General features: G+C 38.2%; 1 protein-coding gene across 8 annotated transcripts in view; it reads left to right on the top strand.

Annotated features, from left to right (window-relative positions):
• Nucleotides 1-20284, top strand: part of LOC111502890 (diacylglycerol kinase theta) — a 62081-nt gene that overhangs the window by 25300 nt on the left and 16497 nt on the right. For 3 of the 8 annotated variants that reach the window (XM_023157060.2, XM_023157064.2, XM_023157063.2), the window contains exons 2-6: nucleotides 7808-7887; nucleotides 13202-13304; nucleotides 15297-15517; nucleotides 17569-17740; nucleotides 19523-19648. In XM_023157060.2, coding sequence (XP_023012828.1) covers nucleotides 7808-7887; nucleotides 13202-13304; nucleotides 15297-15517; nucleotides 17569-17740; nucleotides 19523-19648 — 702 coding nt within the window. Of the gene's footprint in view, nucleotides 1-7807; nucleotides 7888-13201; nucleotides 13305-15296; nucleotides 15518-17568; nucleotides 17741-19499; nucleotides 19649-20284 lie in introns of those variants that run through there. The other 5 variants (XM_023157066.2, XM_074184986.1, XM_023157062.2 and 2 more) reach the window with 4 other exon arrangements.

The following is a 20284-nucleotide window of genomic DNA, read 5'->3' as shown; positions in this document are numbered from 1 at the left end:
CGAGGCTCGCCTGAATAAAATAGTGAAACGTCATCGGCCAATACGACACAATAGGTAGTCATTGTGATACCTAAATTTGAAGTGTCATACACGACATTTTCACGTAAAGCCCTTACAACAGACGCAAATATACAGTGTCATTGTCAAAAGGAACGGGGGTAGATAAAGCACAGTTTTCAATGGGTATCTGCTAAACACGGACAATAGTCAACCGACACTGCAATGGAATTAGAATTGTAGATATCGACGTGTTCGGTAGCGATGGAGAATTACCCATTATGAAGGCCCTTTAAGTTATATAACGTTGACAGCGACTGGGTCTATTTATATGGACGTGAATGTTATTCGTGACGAATGATGAATGAAAGGGAAATATCTCCACGATTAGAATGGTTGCACGTCTTTGAGAATCTTCAAGATTTCTGAATACTTAGAACATAACCTCACAATTGTAAACAGCGTTCCCAATTCTTCAGTTATCTCTAGGTACTGAATGTTCGACAAAAACTCTCAATAAGCAACAAAAGTCTATCCATTAATTGTTTCTATTTTGATCTAACAGTTGTTACTCAATAAAAATGTACTTTGCAAATGTTTGATACAATGTCTCAAATTATACAATAAATTAGTTTCGGAATGCATAATAAAAAGTGGCGTTTTTCAACTTTCATGAGTGACAGTATATATTGGAATTCCTTTTTTGTGAATATATTTCGAACAAAACACACCTAGGCTTACGTAGCTTTCTTAACAGGATGGATCCCCTGTGGACTGAAAACTAGAAGAGTGACTCCACTGCATCAAGGAGGAGAAAATTCCACTGACATTTATCGCATAATTTCTGTGTTGAGTCTATACAGGGTCTTTCACGACGAGCGTTCGTTGGGAATAATTGGAGAATGATTCAAAATAAAAACTTGAAATTGTATGGTAGTGTGTTATACAAAATGGCCTTCCCAACTAAAATATTTTCAACTTCCGGTCTCTTTCCGTTATACCGGAAGTGTAGGGCAACGTCCTTATTTCAAATGGAATACCCTGTATTTTATTACATTTTTGAATTTCTCAGCATATTTTAGGTCCACTTTGTATAACAATGTCTACACCCAAATTTGTTAGTTTTCGAGTTATTGATTTTTTTCTGAAAAATTTGACAGTTACAGCACCTCTCCGAAAAAATCATAACTCATAGACAGTAACATTTGAAAATGTGAAATTTCACAGAATCACACCTTAAGCATCAAGTCATGAACAGGTCCATCGAATTTTCGAAAATAATTTACAGGGTGGTCGAAATTTCCACCTAAAACATAACATCAAGAAAACTGATGAAACACGATTTTGTCAAATGGAAACCATACACTATTCTATTATTTTTGAATACTACGTACTAAGTGTAAATCATTTGAAGCAATACCAAACAAAGAAAGCTTTGAAAACAAATGAAGTTACAACAAATATGTCAAAATTTTATGCGATATAATTGACGTGTATTTCGTAGTTTTCTATTTGTGTGCAAAATGTCTCGTTTGGGGTATTCTAATGAAGATTTCCTGAATTTAATCATTTATGGTGAATGCAGTAAGGTAATGGATAGAACTTGTCGTGTTTTTGCAGAAAATTTCCAAATCTGCACAGACCCAATAAAAATATTCTAAGAAGACTTCTAAGAAACTGCCGTGATTTCGGATCTTTTTCGTCTGTCATCAACAAAAAAAACACTCGTAAACAATGAGGACATCGAAATTGTAGTTTTGGCTTACTTCACAGCCTATCCAGAAAGTTAGTTGAAAGACGCAGAAAAGTCACTTAGAATTTCATGATCGTCAATAAACCGGATTTTAATCAAACATAAGTGGCGTCCCTTTAAATATCACCAGTTTCAAAATCTGAAACCTTACGACTTACCTGCACGAGTGGAATTCTGCGAATGGTTTCTCATCAAGATACAGGAGGATCCTGAGTTCATGAAGAACGTGATATGGACAGATGAAGCCAAATTTGCCATTTTTGGGCTGCAGAAAATCCAAACCTCGTTCGCCAGCGCAACGTCCAGGATTCATGGAGTTTTAATGTTTTTTGCGCTATAAAGGAAGACCGAATTTTATATTTATATCTTCATGAAGAGAATTTGAATAGCGTTAGATAGTCGCATATAATTAGGAATGTGGTTGGTAAATCCATGAGGCATGTTTCTGAACAATACCGTTTCAAGTTATGGTATCAGAGGGATGGAGCCCCTGCACGTAGTACTGATACCGTTGCTGGGTTGTTGAATGGGATGTTCGAAGATCAGTGGCTTTGCTACAATGGGCCATTTAAAGTTCCTCCTCGCTCTCCAAACCTGACGCCACTGGACTTCTTCATCTGGGGATATATCAAAGAAAATGTTTATGCAGATTCTGTGAGTGATAAAGAAAACATGAAACGAAGGGTTCTGAGAGCTTTCAATAATTTGATTTCTGACTTTATACATAAAGCTACAAATAGTGGTATGCAAAAAAGAATTTATTCTTGTTTAGAACAAAACGGCAATGTCTTTGAACATCTGTTGAAATGAACCACACTATTATTTGAATTTAAAGAAATTGAGTTAAATTCTAAAATTAAAGTAAAATCTAACCTTAAAAAATATAAACAAAATAAGATTACTATATTTGATATCAATAAACAAAGATATAATTCATCTTTCTGATAGTATTTCATTTCAATCCATCCATTTTTATGTTGAATTACCTTTTACCAACCCTGTAAATTATTTTCGAAAATTCGATGAACCAGTTCATGACTTGATGCTTAATGTGTGATTCTGTGAAATTTCACATTTTCAAGTGTTACTGTCTATGAGTTATGATTTTTTTGGAGTGGTGCTGTAACTGTCAAATTTTTCAGAAAAATACTTATATCTCCAAAACTAACAAATTTGGGTATAGGCATTGTTATACAAAGTGGGCCTAAAATGTGCTGAGAATTTCAAAAATGTAATAAAATACAGGGTGTTACATTTGAAATAAGGAAGTTGCCCAAATAAGGAAGTTCTCAAGAAGTATTCGGTACAGCAAATGTGATGAATTGTGTGTCAAAGCTATTTTTCGGGTTTCGTCTACTTGACATCAAGGCGCAATTGTTCGTAACTGCATTGGGAACACCAACTGGAGAACTTCAACCAATACCTCATCACCTTTGATAATGTGTACCGCAGTAGTAGACGAAACTTCGGACATAAAAACCTGTAGACCTGTCGTCTATCTGTCCGTCCGTCTGTCCAAGAAACTTGTTTTTCCATTATCTCTCGAACGAGTTGGGATATCAATCCAGAATTTCACACAGTTTCAATCCCACGTAACTCAGATCCCCCTAGTTTTTGGGAAAAATCGGAAAACGAGGAAATAGTTTTTCCGGCAATTTTTCGAAAACCTCCTGACCGAGGTTCAAATCAGAGAGTTATGTGTATCGATGAGTTCTACAAAAATGTTCTATAAACGATAAACGATAACTTCATAGTGTGAAAGAAAAAAAAATTACTCATTTTTTAAAATTCCGACGATCGATTTTCATTTCCTATCGTCCAACCCGTGTTAGGAATCACACGTTAAAAGGTGAGACCTCGTTAGTCCTCAGCTCGCACAAGTTTTTGCGCCTTTTGGGGCGTAAGGGGGCGACAGCTGGTTAACGGATAAACAGATTTTAACAGATGACAGATTTTAACAGAGTTATATAATTGACAACCAGTAATAGTTTTGGGGAACGAAAGTTCTGAACTGAAATCGCTACTACTCCGTTCAAGTTTAGTCAGAGTATTTACACAAGAGAAATCATCTATTTCGGAATTTACAAGCTCTTCGATTTCGCTATGTACTGCTAGTTAACTTTGATTTTATGTGTGATATCTTATAATGAGACTGTAATGTTACTGCAATATTTTCAGTATCTATTTTTTTTTCAAATCATCACCTTTGTATCTCCCTATTATTTCAATGGTTCAAATTCTTTGTATATTATTTGTTATGTACAAAATAACCCATGTAGCCATGAGCTCTGGGTCTGTAACTTGAACATTCTGAAATTATAGAAATAGTCTCTCAATTCATAATGCATCATTAACAAATTACAAGGTATTCATGACTTCAGATATCGTCACCCTCTCTGTCAGCGTGCTCCATTTGTTTGTGAAAGCTAGTATTGATTTATTCAAAATATTACACAAACATCGTTCTCCCTTCTACGTCACTGCCTTGACGTCACGCCAGGAAAGCTGATGTTTCGGATTTGAGAGCTTATTCGGGTGCATCCAACCTTCCACTTTCAGTTTCCAATACACGAGCAAATTTTAGGAGGTGTATCATCGAAAAAAAAAAACGATTCTATTTTGGATAGAAATATCGTATAATCTGTTCTGCTGTCATACAGATTCTTTCTTGGATACGACTACTGCAGCAGTTTGTGTGTATATCAAGTACTACACACAATTTGATAAAACATCTCGATTCAAATAGGAGATCAGTAACATCAGAATTCTTTAATTTTTCATGCGGGATGAATCGAGCTCTTTGAAATCCATGTTGCTGGTTTTCGAGTATTCCAGCCTCTAAGAAAAAAGTAATCAGTTTCTCAGTTATGATTATTTCCATGCATCTGCAAGGTAAGTGTGTGAAACTGATCTGACGATAGTTTGAACGATCTAACTCATGTCAATTCTCGAAAATGAATATAAAATATTTCCTACAACTAATTCCAATGGAAATGATTAAAAAGCGCTTCCCATTTTATTCCCCTATTTTATCCTCTGTACCTTGGATCTTAATCCGGTCAATCTAGACATTGGGAGGTACATAAATTTACAACAAGCTGCAAATGCTTGTAATGGTTCAAAACACAGTTAAAAATGAGATTTTAAAATTCAGAATGATTGCGATGCCTGGAAAAAAAATTTATTCGAGGTCAAAGGCAAAAATCTTAGGAAAACAGTAAGTTTTATCATAAAATAACCCTAGATAAAAATTGTAGATCATAAAATTCTCTGCAAAAAAATGTATCGATACTTTTTTTTTAGAGCCACCGTTTCTGAGATACGACGAGTCAAAAAGTTGTACTCGTCATTATATGCACACATTTCCAAGCCACCTATATGAGGTAGTGTACTTAGCGCGTTTTTTTTACCGTGATTTCCTCAGTAGGCCTATTCCACATGTCTGTTGTGATTCTGTCAAATTGAAAACTTGCATAATAAAATATATTAGGAAGGGTTGGAAATTATAAAAGCGATTGAAATAAAAAAAAAATTAAAATTTTATTCAACCCTACGATATGACTACCTAATATGCCACACCAGACATTGATTTTTTGAGGGTACTGGGTATGGACCTCTCGGAATAAGTGTGGGTTACTGTCATCCCAGTAACGGCAATTATGCCTATTCACAGCTCCATTCAAAAAAAATGTACTCTCATCGGAAAAGCATGTGTTGAATGATAGGTGCGGATCATCAATTAGTAGCTGGCTCAGTTGTTCACAAAATTGCAGCCTTCTATCAGGATCATCTTCATTGAGTTCCTGTACTAATTTAATTTTGTACGGATGAAATTTATAGGCTTTTAATATCCGTATTATGGACGAACGGGAGACACCTGAGACTGCAGCAAGCTGACGGGTACTTTGAGTATGATCCAATTCAACATGTCCCAAAACAGCGACTTCCACTGCTTCATTTCTGATCGGTTTCCGTGGCTGGTGTTTCACATTACAGACAGATCCGGTATCGACAAACTTTTGGACTAACTTGGCAACGTACGAATCATTCACATTTTTCCCGGGATGACTGTTATTAAAGAGGCGAGCAGTAAGTCTAGCACAACTATTATGTTGATAATAAAGTTTAACAATTTCAACTCGTTCAGGAATGGAATAAACTATTTTTACAGTAAAATTGAAATAATTTCAAAAGCAACCGAACTGAATCAATGAACGTTTGCCTGAATTCTTTTTGTACACTTATCTGCTGTTGTTATTTTTCCGCATTTTCATTAACACCAAAAATATCGAGTAAATGTTCTTACTCTTTTTATAACTATTCAAGTAGATACAACAAATTATGTATCATTGGAAAGAGAATTTTGTGCCCTTTCAAATGATATATCACTCGACCCCACTTTCCATTTAAAATTTCAGGGTTGTTACTCACCCTCGCTACGGGGTTGAAGGCACAGGTAGAAAAATACATCTAAAATACGTCCTCCTCAAAAGCAAAATTGACCTGTCCGAGCATTTTTGCGTTAAGTTACAAAAAAAGGAGAAAAGCAAGGTGCATACTTTTCGTTGGACCACTCGATATGTTCTTTTCTATTTGTATATTAATCTTTTACGATCCCAGAAAATAATTATTGATCCACGCTATCCTTTGATTTGTTTTGCCTGGTCTATTTGCTTGATTGCTTAGACTTATACCTCATATAAATGCAAGTGGTTTCAAGTTTGGAATAAATTTTTAAACCGGTACCTGTTGTTTCATATCATTTGCTAAGTTAGTGGTATTGACACATTTGAAGTGTTTGTGAGGCAATTTACCTGGCACCCATTTTTTATGAAATCTAAATCTTGAAATATTATCCAAGAACCCCTCCCGTCTTCACCGAGACTAGTCACACATACCCACCTGTCTCGGGTTAAGTTGACAGGTGACTTGTACCCTTGTCATCGATTGGTAAGGTTACAGGTGAACAAGTCACTAGGAGACATCTTCTTTATATTGGCAGGTGTAGGCCAAGACTAGCCGAACGCACACTCTCTTTGGCAACCTTGAAGTCTCTAACGGTGGCCTCCACGAAGGTTTTGGAAGGTGCAGCGATATTACTGTCGTTGTGGGAGGGAGCTTTCCTGCAGGGGCAGCCGGTTCCTTGCCTTTATTCAAGGCGGAGCTCATGGCGCCCGCCGCGTCTCATTCCAAGCGGTAGATTGGGGTGGATATTCCTGTTAATCCACAGCCACCGCCTTAGATTGAGGTGAGCACTTCTGTCTAGCCTCGGGATTGGTTTTTGTTGTTTCTGTTTTTGCGCTGTTTCATTCATGTGTGTTCCCACGAGTAGCAAGGGAAGAGTTGGTCACCTCTGGCAGAGCCCGGCATTACCAGAGGTAGGCTGATTACAATGAGGTTTCGTCCCTCACACCTTAGCTTGGGTAGGCTGGTCCACGGTGGCATGTTTTGCAAAGGCTTTTGGGGGGGTTTTAGTTCCCCTCACCCTACTTATTTCTGCTACTGACCAGGAGTCCGGCGACCCCGTCTGCTAGGCCACATTGGCTTCCCGGACAGGGCCTCCAATCCCCTGGCTGTTCTCCTATCCAGCACCTGAGGACGCGCCCGATAGGTAGCCCAACCCACGGGAGCTTTGGAAGTATATTTGGTGATAGAAACTAATTGTCCACCATGATCAGAAATGCCGGAATCCGATATTCCCCTAATACACTCACTATCGTTTAAGGTGGTCATAATGTTACCTATACAGGTAGAGCTTTTGGAGCTCCCTCTTGTAGGAATCGTTATTTCTCATTATTCTGTGATCTGGCCACTGAGATCATGCGATTTGACCAGGTAAGATATTTTTTGTGGGGTTTTCTTAAGTCGCAGGTGTTTGAGAATAAGCCACAAACAACATCGGTCCTCAAAGCTATCATAACCCATGTCATCGGTCAATTCAGAGTCATTGGACGATGATAACTTGAACACACTTTGTATTCTTCCCTTCATTAATATTTTAATGTTGTTATTGATTTTTTCCTTTTCAAAAACTCATTTGTACCTTTCTGTTTCCAGTTTGCAACTTCGTGGTGCATGATCGCTGCCTGAAGACTGTGGTCTCCCCGTGTTCCAGCGTAGCCGCCAGCCTTATCAAGGTAATAAATTTCGTTAATCCAAAACCAACCATTTTTCTGATTAAATAGCTTCACCCGAGTGTTAAGCCAGTAATTTATTGCGGAAAAGCACGCATGACATAAGTTTCGACGCCCCCGCGTCAGAAAGAAGGCTATCGAGATATGGCGTTGATGGATTTATGTCGTAGAAAGTGCTGATAACTCCGGTGAAACGCAGAATGCATTTTGCAACTGGATCTGGAATCATTTCGATAATTCAGATTCTTAATGAAACACCAAACAGTTCCCCAGACATGAAGGATTCTCTGCTGATATTTTCTTCTCCTTTGGTGCCTTGCAATTGCTCCGATAAGTTAATACTACATGGACATGGACATTTGATGATATTCTACTTCTAAGTTTGTGACTTATTGTGCGAAGAGTGATACTACTTTTGTTATTTTCAAAACAATGGATCAAAAACAATTTTGTGTTTCAATTTCACTCTGCGAAACAATAAGTGTTACAAGCAATCCGCACTATTAGAAACGACAATGGGCTTGTTTGATGATTTTTGGTTTACAGTTCATTTGGTAGTAATTTCAAATTGAAAAATAGTCTACTTTGTTTTAGCTCCCTAAATAGCGTTGTTTTCCCGTAATTAATTATTAAAAATCGGATTTTATAGACTCGTGACGTCACGGGCATAGTCCCGCTACTTGTTCGATTGACCAATTGGAACATTACGAATAATCAACATTGCCAAATTGTAAAATTCACGGAGCTTATAAACAGTTTCTGATTCATTCGTGATTCAAAGTAAAATCACACTCACTTCTGACAACTAAATCTAAGAAGAAAGTGTAAGAAATGCATTGGAAAGGAGAATTATTCATACATGGGATCCAAATAACACAAAACGCAATAAAAACGTTATGTTTGAAATATCTCCGGCAGTAGACATTTTCACGTTGATATCACAGAAATTTTAATAATGGAAGTGTATATGACCCCGTTAACGTTTAACTTCATGAAAAAAATCTCCATAAAATAAAATGTGCTCGAAAACCATGGTTCTAAATAGAATTTAACGAGCTTTATTTTCAAATGGTTCTCAAAAGCATTCATGCCACCCACCAAAAGTAAGAAATTCAACGTTATATATTAGCCATATTGCCACCCGTTTAGCTATCTCTCTTGAATGTATGAGACAATGTACTTCTCTCTCTATCTCTCTCTCTATTTTGGATGGTCGTTGCTTCCTATCGTCAGACGCATTTGACCATTTGTTGGTTAACAGGAGCTTCGTCGGGGGGCGCAGCGGTCTTGTACGAAGCAATGCTGCCACTCATTTTTTTTCGAACTTTATATAATAAAAAACAGTCGTTTTTTTAACATAAAAACAATTTGATTTTTTAAGTCGCCTCCTGCTTGGGAGACCTTTTGGTATTTTTCCACATATATAACACCCTTCACGTGGTTATCCGAATCACCCCGGCCTGAATACCGGCGTGAATAAAGCTGGCCACTTATTCACGATCTATTTTATTGTTCAACAGACACGCGGCCAATTTAAACACTTGCTTCTCGCATTTTTCTTTTTTCTGCAAATATAAAGAGGTATTGGGACCAATTAGGCTCCATGAGTATAATGTACCCCTAACTCGATCAGTCTATAAGCAAACCACTATCATTTTCAACAGCATGAAACAAGCCCATTGAACGTTGGTTTGCCCACTTCAAACGTGGTCGTAGAAACATCCATGATGCAGAACGCATCGGCTATCTCGAGAAGGTAAATACCATCAACAGTGAATATTATATTATAGCGTTTTTGAAGCGTTCGGAGGTCGAAACTGCGGAAATACGACCCCATTTGAAGAAAAAAAACGCTGCTTCATCAAGACAAAACACAGTATCATGAATCAATAAATACGATGGCAAAATTGCATGAATTGGGCTTTGAATTGCTCCGGCATATACCATATTCGGCAGATTTAGCTCCCGGCGACTACTGGCTGTTTGCAGACCTCAAAAAATGCTCACCGGTAAGAAACATCGTTCGAATGAGGAGCTTTTTGCTGAAACTGAGGCCTATTTTGAGGCAAAAAATAAATCGTTCTACGAAAGTGATTTTGAAAGGTTAGAGCAGCGCTAGAATGATTGTGTAGCTCTTGATGGAGTTAAAGTTGATGAATATGCCAATTTTGAACAAAAAAAACGCGTTTTTTTCTTAGGTCCGGGTCTTTTCATTCCAGGTTATATCAACTCAGCTGAGGTGTTTATCGATCAGTAAGTTTACAATTCCATCACTAAACAATTTGCACCCCACTATTCATAATACCAGAAATAACTTTCCCAAAGCAACCCGACATCAACAAAGCTTCCTTGAACTTTTTACAGAAATGGGTTTTTCCTTCCTGTTGGTAGACCTGTAAACCGCTCGAGTTCGAAAGGACAAAAACAATGTTTCTAATAACTAGATTAGGTTAGGTCCAAAGTGTCTATTTGACCCTCCACCGCAACCCGCAAAGGTTATTTGTGGCTCGTACCTATTCACATTCGACCAAATAAAACCATCTTATTAACGAAACCGATTAGTTTGTATAGTGAGGGATCTTTCAGGCCAGATGGTAAGAGTACGGCTCTGCCGAACTCAAAAAACCTGATTCGGTCCTTAGCGGGGCAGGAACTGAGTACGTGCTCTGCTGTTTCATCATTTTCCAACCAGAGGCGACACAGACTGTCTTCCGACAGTCCGATTCTCAGCGTATGATGATTCAAATGACAGTAGCCTGTAAGAAGGCCTGTTAGACATCGTAGTTCATCCCTGCTGTAGTCCAACAACTGTTTGGTATCAAGCTTTGAAGGGTGGATAAACCCCTTGGAGTGAGCCAATCCTGGAAGATTCCGCCAGAAGTCCATAAATCTTCTGGCCATCCAGGTGTTCAACCTTTGTTTGGCAAAGCCTAAAGCGATGCCAAAGAGAGGTTCTGGTCCGATGAAGCTGATTGCAGCACCATCCTTTGCAAGAGAGTCAGCAGCCTCATTGCCTACATATAACTAAGAAAGTACAGGTTTTCGGTATTTTTCAGAGTTTCACTCTCCCCTTCGAATCTGAAAGACTATTTTCCTAATCGGCTTCTTTGAGAAACTTCCCTAATTTGGTCGAGTTTCAGTTGGTGTCACTCATAATAAACCTTCTTGAGTTACATTGTAGGTTCTAATTGGCTCCACTTTCATTGAATGTACTTACTTAGTTATTATTCGGGCTGTTTCGGCAGTGCTTTGGTTCAAATTGAACTCGTGAAGTTGTAAACACAAGATCTATTAACTGAAACCACAAATGTGTGGCTGGCTCCTGCTGGTGGCTCCGTGCATTTGTATTTCTTTCTTCTGGTAACCAAGTGTTGCCCATCCTTAGACTTGGCCGCACCATACTGATGATAGGCCAAAAGCCCGAAACACGTGTCTACGGTTTGCCACTTTCTTAAGTGCTACGTCCGATTAATAACTTCTTCATTCACATATGGAGTGAGCCAATCTTGGAAGATTCTGCCAGAAGTCCATAAATCTTCTGGCCATCCAGGTGTTCAACCTTTGTTTGGCAAAGCCTAAAGCGATGCCAAAGAGAGGTTCTGGTCCGATGAAGCTGATTGCAGCACCATCCTTTGCAAGAGAGTCAGCAGCCTCATTGCCTACATATAACTAAGAAAGTACAGGTTTTCGGTATTTTTCAGAGTTTCACTCTCCCCTTCGAATCTGAAAGACTATTTTCCTAATCGGCTTCTTTGAGAAACTTCCCTAATTTGGTCGAGTTTCAGTTGGTGTCAGTCATAATAAACCTTCTTGAGTTACATTGTAGGTTCTAATTGGCTCCACTTTCATTGAATGTACTTATTTAGTTATTATTCGTAAAGAAAAATTGGCCGAAAATCGCATTTAGCAAAATTCCCGAAAAATGGGAAAAACGTGTTCGTATCATTTTACCTGGCTCCAATGAAAAAAAAAGTAATGTTCTTCTTGATATGTAATTATTTTGTTGGTGAACTAATTCTCTGAAGAAAATTATGCTGCACTGTAACAACCTGACAATTTTCAGATAGGTATTTCTAACGATGGGTCAAAAAAAGTATCCCATTGATTTGAAATCGACGCCTGGAAAATGGTTTACACTAATGGTCAGAAAAATGTGAAAATATTTCCTTTTTTTCAAGTAATGCATAGTTATATGAACACAGAACAACACACAAAGCACGGACTAATATTATCCATACACACATGGACACTATAAACCTCATGCAGTTTCTACTAGACATTCCATTGTTACCATTTTTTAGCTTTTATCTTTATACATTTTATCTATATATTATCTTTTTATCTTTACATATTCTACAAATACAAAGGTTATCGAGTGTCTTCATATAGATAAAGAAGTTATTAATCGGACATAGCACTCAAGAAAGTGGCAAACCATAGACACATGTTTCGGGCTTTTGTCCCATCATGAGTGTAAGGATGGGCAACACTTGGTTACCAGAAGAAAGAAATACGAATGCACGGAGCCACCAGCAGAAGCCAGCCGCACATTTGTGGTTTCAGTTAATAGATCTGGTGTTTACAAGAAAACTATCAAAATCACCACGGAGGCAGCTATAGCTACCTGCGTGACATCCAGGTCCAGGAAATAATACAAATACGAAGGTTATCGAGTGTCTTGATATAGATACGGAAGTTGTTAATCGGACGTAGCACTCAAGAAAGTGGCAAACCGTAGAGACATGTTTCGGGCTTTTGGCCCATCAACAGTATGGTGCAGCCAAGTGTAAGGATGGGCAACACTTGATTACCAGAAGGAAAAAATACAAATGCACGGAGCGACCAGCAGGAGCCAGCCGCTGGTGGTGATTTTGATAGTTTTCTTGTGAACACCAGATCTATAAACTGAAACCACAAATGTGCGGCTGGCTCCTGCTGGTGGCTCCGTGCATTTGTATTTCTTTCTTCTGGTAACCAAGTATTGCCCATCCTTAGACTTGGCCGCACCATACTGATGATAGGCCAAAAGCCCAAAACACGTGTCTATGGTTTGCCACTTTCTCAAGTGCTACGTCCGATTAATAACTTCTTCATTCACATATTTTATAAATACAATATCTTCTTACGCACACGTCTGCTTAGCTGAAACTCATCTATTATTTTCTATTTTACTATAAATGATTGAATAAATAAAAAAACGACCATTTTTTTAAAATTCACTCAATTAGTTCGTCTCAAATTCACTCGAAACCCACACAAACAGCGCTTTACGATGTTATAGGTTATGTTGATTATTTTGATGTACGTTTTATTTCAGAATCCGGTAGCTCATTGTTGGTCCGAGTCACTTCATCACAAGAGAAAATTTTGCAACGTCTGCAGGAAGAGATTGGATGATAGTGAGTCGATCCACTGTGAGAGTAAGTCAAATTTTTCAGTAATATCATTAAATACCTATTCGTTATGAAAGTAAAAATCTCGTTGAACTATCTATTCAAATTTGAATAACGCAAGCTATAACTTCCACCATTAATACAGGGCGTTTCAACAAAAACTTGACCTCCGCTGTAAGTCAGAAACAGAAGTGTAATCAAAAATTTCAAAGAACACGTCAATTTTTATTTCTAGGGGGACTAATTCTGATATGAAAATCGTACCCGAAAGTTCACCCCCTCTGCGGTCAGCAACTACCCCCCCCCCTATTTTCTTCAATGACTTGGGGGTAGAGTGATACATCATTTGAAAGGTCTTTTGTTTCTCTATTACTTCTGTAATTTTTTTCGAAATTGGTTCATTCGTTATCGAGAAATTAAATGTTGAACGTTTTATTTAAGAAAAAACAGAAAATTCGCTGTCGTTCATTTTAATGAGGAAATCAACAACAAATAATATCAGTGGAAACAAAATCTAATTGTTCAAAATGATCTCCACCTAGTTCCATACAATAATACAGTCTACTCTCGAAAGCGTTCCGTACATTAATTTTCCAAATTCACTTCGAAAAGTATTCAAATTGATGTTTCAAACGTTGGGTTTCAATTTTTAAAGGGATTTGTTTCTAATTTACATATTGGCAACAGCGCCTAAATCAAGTCGAAATAATTTATACGTACCTAGATATTCTACTTTAAGAAAGGAAAGTTATCTTTTTAAATCAACAATTAAGGCAAAATATAAATTATAGTTCAATACCACCTCCACAAGCCACATAAACAACAGTTGTTTTGTTATTTATTTATATAGAGGAATATAGGTTAAGTGCACAAAATGTCATATGTCACAGAATGTCTCGAAACTAGGAACATAAGTAAACAGAACAGCACGCCTCTGAAATATGTCATCTTTGTTTGTCTCATACAGGTAACAGCTTCATTGTCCTCTATTAGCTATAACCGATGTTGCCAAATAGTGAAATAGAAACGAATCCCTTTAAATGTTGAATGCATTATTTCATTCCTCTTGTTTAAGTATTCAAATAATTTTTTAAAGAAAAAGGTTGAAATGATAAGTTTAAAATGCGTTGTTTTAGAGCTCTTTTATGAAAACCACTTGATTTTCGTCAGGAGGAACATTCCCCATTCTCTGTCGCAGGTCTTCTAGATTTGTACGCTCAGTAGAGTACACTGTCGACTTCAGCTGTCCCCATAGAAAGAAGTCCATCGGTGTGAGGTCAGATGATCTAGCTGGCCACTCCACTGGACCCCTCTTACCGATTCAACGCACCCTCAATGAAGAATGGCCCAACAATATAATTACCAGGAGTGCCGGCCCAGACAATTCAATTTTTGTGGAGTTTGTGAATATGTTTCCATCACCAAATGAGGATTCACATCGCTCCAGTAACGACAATTACGTCTATTTACTTCACCATTCAAGATGAAAGAACTTTCGTCTGAAAAACATGTATTGCATAATAGGTTTGGGTTATTGGTCGATTTCTTGCTGAACACCTCACAAAACTGAAGTCGGCGATCAGGAACATCTTCGTTCAATTCCTGAACTAGCCTTATTTTGAAAAGATTTAATTTGTAGGCTTTCAAAATCCGAAAAACACTAGTAGCTGATACACCAGACGCTCTAGCGATTGTCGATTATCCATTTGTATATGTCCTAAAACTGCAACTTTAACTTCGTCATTTCTGACAGGACTGTTGTGAAAAGAACCTGAAGTTCGAAACTTATCCATTAACTGTTTGAAGAATTGATGGCTCAGTTGTGGTCTGGATGATTATTACTATATATTCTTGCAGAAGCTTTAGCAGACTGGATTAATGACAGCTAATTCAATTCAACAGATATAGCTTCAACAATATGGCCGATATCAATTGTCAAAGTTCAGAAGTCCCTGTTAGTAAACCCTATACTCAATAACCCCTCCATTTAGCTAACTAATGATGTGCGTACTTTTTCAGTATGCGAGTACTTTGTACACTTGGAATGCCAGGATTTTGCGGTCGCTGATTGCAAGGAGAACGCTACTTATCTTCCGGGGAAGCAGCTGGTCTACGTCCACCACCAACACCATTGGCGGGAAGGAAATCTTCCAAGTAACTCCAAATGTGCCCTCTGCAAGAAAACGTGCTGGACCACGGAATGTTTGTCTGGATATCGATGCGAATGGTGTGGAATGACGGTAAGATTTCACTATTACTTAAATATCAGACTAAACTGATTGCTCCCCGCCTGCGTAAAACGACGGAGCGAAGTTCTAGATCCTTCTTAGCAGTGTTCTCCACCCTCTCCAGAACAATTCACTACCGCATCCAGCGCAGACTCATAAGTTGATAGCAGACACCACCAATGCTAAACAACAGTGTTGGATTCGTAACAATACTTGTATGAATCATGAAAAAATATTTACACAATCTGTCGAATATTTTATCAAATAAGTTTGGGTTGAACAATGGTTTGAATGGGCTGAAGAACTATATATTCACCACAAAATATTTATTGGGAAAGAAGTTTTTGGCTTTCTACTACTCCATCTCCAAGATGGAGTAGTCATAAAAAAAAGGAAAAAAAAACAATTAAAATATTTATCTTGGATAAGGAGAAGTGTATTCTTTAGAAAAATGTTATAATCTCAAGTAAATAAGCAAATGTTTAAAACACTTTACGGATGGAAGCTTCAGATCACTTTATTCTTGTCATCAAAATGGAGAATCATTGATATTGACTAATACTCCTCATAGGAGAAATTTTCCAAAAGCAAATAACTGAAAAAAAAGACCTACAACTCTCCTGGGCATCTTTGAAGTAGTCAGAGTCGTTGCCAATAGGAGAAAATACTTCACTTTTCATCGATTCAAGAAGCCTTAAAGTTTTTTTAACTTTTCAGATGCGACAGTTTTTCACCAAAGAGTGATATCCTTAAATATTTGGAAGGCTTTAACATCTTGAGCGGCCAATAATATGGCTTTTGGAACGAAAGATCAACAGGCAACCTTCTATCGTATGTCACCCATATTTGGAATAAAGCAATTGAGAAACATGGAGAGTCAAGAGCACTTGATATTTCTGAAGCTTTTGACCGTGTGTTGCTTGGGGGTTTGCTGGCCAAACTTCGATGGCTTGTCAGATCAAACGTTCCCTGGAAGTGGCCGTCGATGGACATCTCTCGACGCTGGTGTTCCCCAGGGATCCATATTGTCTCCAACCCTCTCTTGATTGTATATCAACGACTTATTGGAAAAAAACAAGAATCCAATATATTGCTTTGCTGACGACAGCACACTTATTTCGTCATTCCGTTTGGAATCCATGCACCGGCTGCGGATGCACATCTTCACCGACAGCAGGAGGTTGCATATCTTAATGAGGATCTAGAAGTGATTTCGAATTGTGGTGAAAGTAATTGGGATCAATTCAATGCTACGAAAACCCTGGCATCTCCAAAAAGATAAATGTCTCCGAACCGGATATAATAATGTGAGGACAGACAATTTCGCTTTCTGCTTTCATAGGTTTATTGGGGGTTAAAATCGACACCAATATGTCTTAGCACAATCATGTAGCTGGATTTGCAAAGGCTGCTTCTCAAAATCTTGGACCACTGTTCCGAACCAGAAAACTGTACACACCTCAGCAACTTTTGATGCATTATAAAGCTCAGATCAGACCCCGTTTTGAAGTATTACTCTCATAAATGTAGCACCGCCCCTAAGCAAACCCTAAGGCTGCTGAATTCCATCCAGAAGAGAGTCATCCGTCTGATTGGAGACACGAACATCGCTTGCAACCTTGATAATTTGAGACATTGAATAAAGATTGGAGATTTGTCTCTCATCTTTAGATACTTCCACAGGAGATGACTTGGTACATTTGATTCCACTAAGAGCGGTACATACCAGAAATACACAAGGGATTGTGGCTTCTCATCGTTTTGAGGTTCAACTCAGTGTACCTCGAACTCTACTGTTCTATTTCATTTGGAGAACTGCGATAACGTGGAAGAATGAGAAAGCTTGACATCGTTTTAACACATTGCCTTCTGGCTTTTTGCGCAGCATTTGTTGAGCCAAAGACTGTTATTCTGTTCTATCTGTAGTTTCTGGGATATAATTCTACATGATTCTATATAATAATGATGAAACTAATGTTTCCTCTGAAGCTTTAACTGACTTTTTTGAACTAAGACTTACAATGACGCCAGATTTTGGAATGATGCAAACTCCCCTTTTCCAGAGTCACGCGACATGTCACGTGAACATCAACAGCGAGTGCACATTTGGGATTCTGGAACCCATCTACTTGCCACCGCATGCCGTCAGCATACCAAGAACCGAGGTACCCATGGAAGCCATCATCGGAGTGCAAGTCAGACGGAAGGACACGCTGTCTCGTGAGTATTCGTGTAGTAAGTGTTGCTTTTGTACAGATGATGTATAGATAGTAAGGTGGTTTACTACCAATAGCAGTGTTGATGTTTCTTCAAAATGATATCAGAAGGGTTGAAATGGACACGTGTCATGTCCAAAACAAGTTCTGAATCAGGACTCGTTTGCATATGCCTCTTTTTGTTTTTTTGACATTTTACATCTACCCTTTTGTATTAGGCCAATATTTTGTAAATATATTGAGCTTATGTTGAATTCCATGTTCCACCTTTTGAATTTATGACAGAAAAGAACTACCTCCCGGGTTAGTACCAAAATTGAATTATATCTAACAGGCATTCGTGCAAGCTTCCTCATACAGGAAATTCTTCTCGTTCATCCAGCAGCAGGGCATCGCTGAAATCAATAGAGTGATCACCTATGGACTGGTTTAGCCCAGACAAAAGTTTCTTCAAACATTATCTTGAAGTGAGTTTTATGGGAACACGGAATTCTTCAGTAAAAAGCGTTACTATAGCTGTGTGAAGCTAAGGCACTCAGATGGACTATTTTAAATGCCCAATGACTTATGTTATCCCACAAAATGAAGAGGTAGATCAAAACGAAACAGCAGAAACGACATCCATTCGAAAAGAAACAAAAAATATTCAACTTCCTACAGACACAGATCGCTAACACCAGCAAGAAGGCACAGATCTCTCAGGCGTTGACGACGACAAAAAAGACGAAGTGCCAGATGGGAGCAAGAAAAGTATACGTACTGCCTTCGAAAGGAGGTTGAAACGGATCCTATAAACAAAAAAGATTTCGCAGAGCTGGCAACTCAGAAGCAAGATGAAAAATAATGGTCTGAAGCTGGTCCAACAAAGAAGTTAGACCAAGTACGGTGCGATTCCCAAGGCTTCCTGAACTCAGTGGGATTTCCAATTTCTCCGCGATAGTTCATTGCATCGCAAGTAGAAGTAAGTAGCACCAGCTGGTAGTACCAAGAGTACAGGTGATGTGCTGGCTCCATAGGAGTAGAATCGAACACTTCGGCATCACCACTACTGGCATGAGTTGGACAAAGGTATTACTGGATCAATTGCACCTCGAAAAAAGGACATACAGTGAGTTCGTTGGGAAAACCATAGAACGAATGAAGAATTCGCGAAATCTTGAGAAAATACCCACAGATTATCAGTGACGATAAACTGAAAAAGATACGTTGTGTGGTTATACCAAACCCAGAGGAGATAGAAAAGTCCGTACTTCGTGACCAAACAAATAAACAACTTGTTTTATCGTAGCCAGTTAACCTCAAGGCGAAACCACTCCTAGTTCACATCAAAAGGCTAGCTTCCTATAATGGTAATGACCGTCAAATAGTTAAGTTACTCGGGGTGGAGTAATTTGAAGAAGTGGCGATGTTACGCCTATTGCAAACAAGTCGTCCGACAACGTACCGTGCAGATGTCACACTGACAGGCGCGCTACGCTAGCGTCAAACTCGTTCGAAAAGTCTGAAATGAGGAATGAGATAATTTTAATTAGAATAGAACGCAGATTAGTTTGGACAAGCGGTAGTGATGAAGTATAGTGTTCAGCCGTAATTCGCGTTATTAAATACGTTATCAAAATCAAATAACCTCACCAGTTATTTTATCATAACTCTTAGTGACGATAGCTCGTTACAATATTTTATTTTGTATGAATCAATGTACCGTCTGTGTTTTGTCAATATATTATTTTTGAATTTTTATTGCTTATAACTTTGTTTTTTTAATTTTTTATTTTAAGATATAAAGGGAATGATTTTGCAGTCATCAGTGGGGAAAATGTTAGACGGAGTGCTTCTTTATCAAGTGTTCTCAAGCGACTTTCTGTTGTTTTGCCGAATTCTTGCCAAAGCAAATGCCAGCCCCAATTGTCGCCTCCATACTTTCGAGGTATATTTTGGTTTGCAGTTTTAATTATTTTTTTGCCATGTTTGTTTTGCTTTGCTGTTTGTTTTAATCAATTCGCGAAAGAAATTACTCTTTTGAGTTTGAAATTTTTGTACAGGCATAAATAAATACTAAACATGTTGCCAAGAACTCCCCTTGCCTCTTTCTAAACCACCCTCAAGCCCCCGCCAGTAGTATTTGAACCCGTAATAAATTTAGAGGCTTTGTTAACCACTCAAAATTTGCGAAAGTTACAACTTTTTTCAATAATACTGACCGATCGTAGTCCTTAGAATCGCCAAATCAGGATGCACAAGAACTGCATGAAAATCCTCAATACGCTTTGAGAGTGCGGCTTGTGCAAAAATGTCTTATTAGTTCAAATATGAATGTTGTTGAAGAAGCTTTCAGAAAATGTATTCTACAAGGATCCTGATCAACATGAACCGTTTTCGGGAAAATCAAGTCAGTCGAATCTTTCCCCGCTAATGTATCTGTGGAAGAGAGTCAAGTTCTCATATTCTTTTCTATGTTCCCGAATACCAAGGATGTTTGTGATATTTTTTCCTCCAATCAGGGCAGTGATCTATTTCTTTATAGAATCTGGTAGCCTCCACCAACTTATGTCGCAATTGATAA

This window comes from Leptinotarsa decemlineata, unplaced genomic scaffold (assembly GCF_025532065.1).
Source record: "Leptinotarsa decemlineata unplaced genomic scaffold, Ldec_3_MD MMD2_tig00026361_RagTag_RagTag, whole genome shotgun sequence".
Classification (NCBI taxonomy): domain Eukaryota; kingdom Metazoa; phylum Arthropoda; class Insecta; order Coleoptera; family Chrysomelidae; genus Leptinotarsa; species Leptinotarsa decemlineata.
Note: the sequence above shows the minus strand (reverse complement) of the source record. Positions and strands in the feature narration are given on the sequence as shown.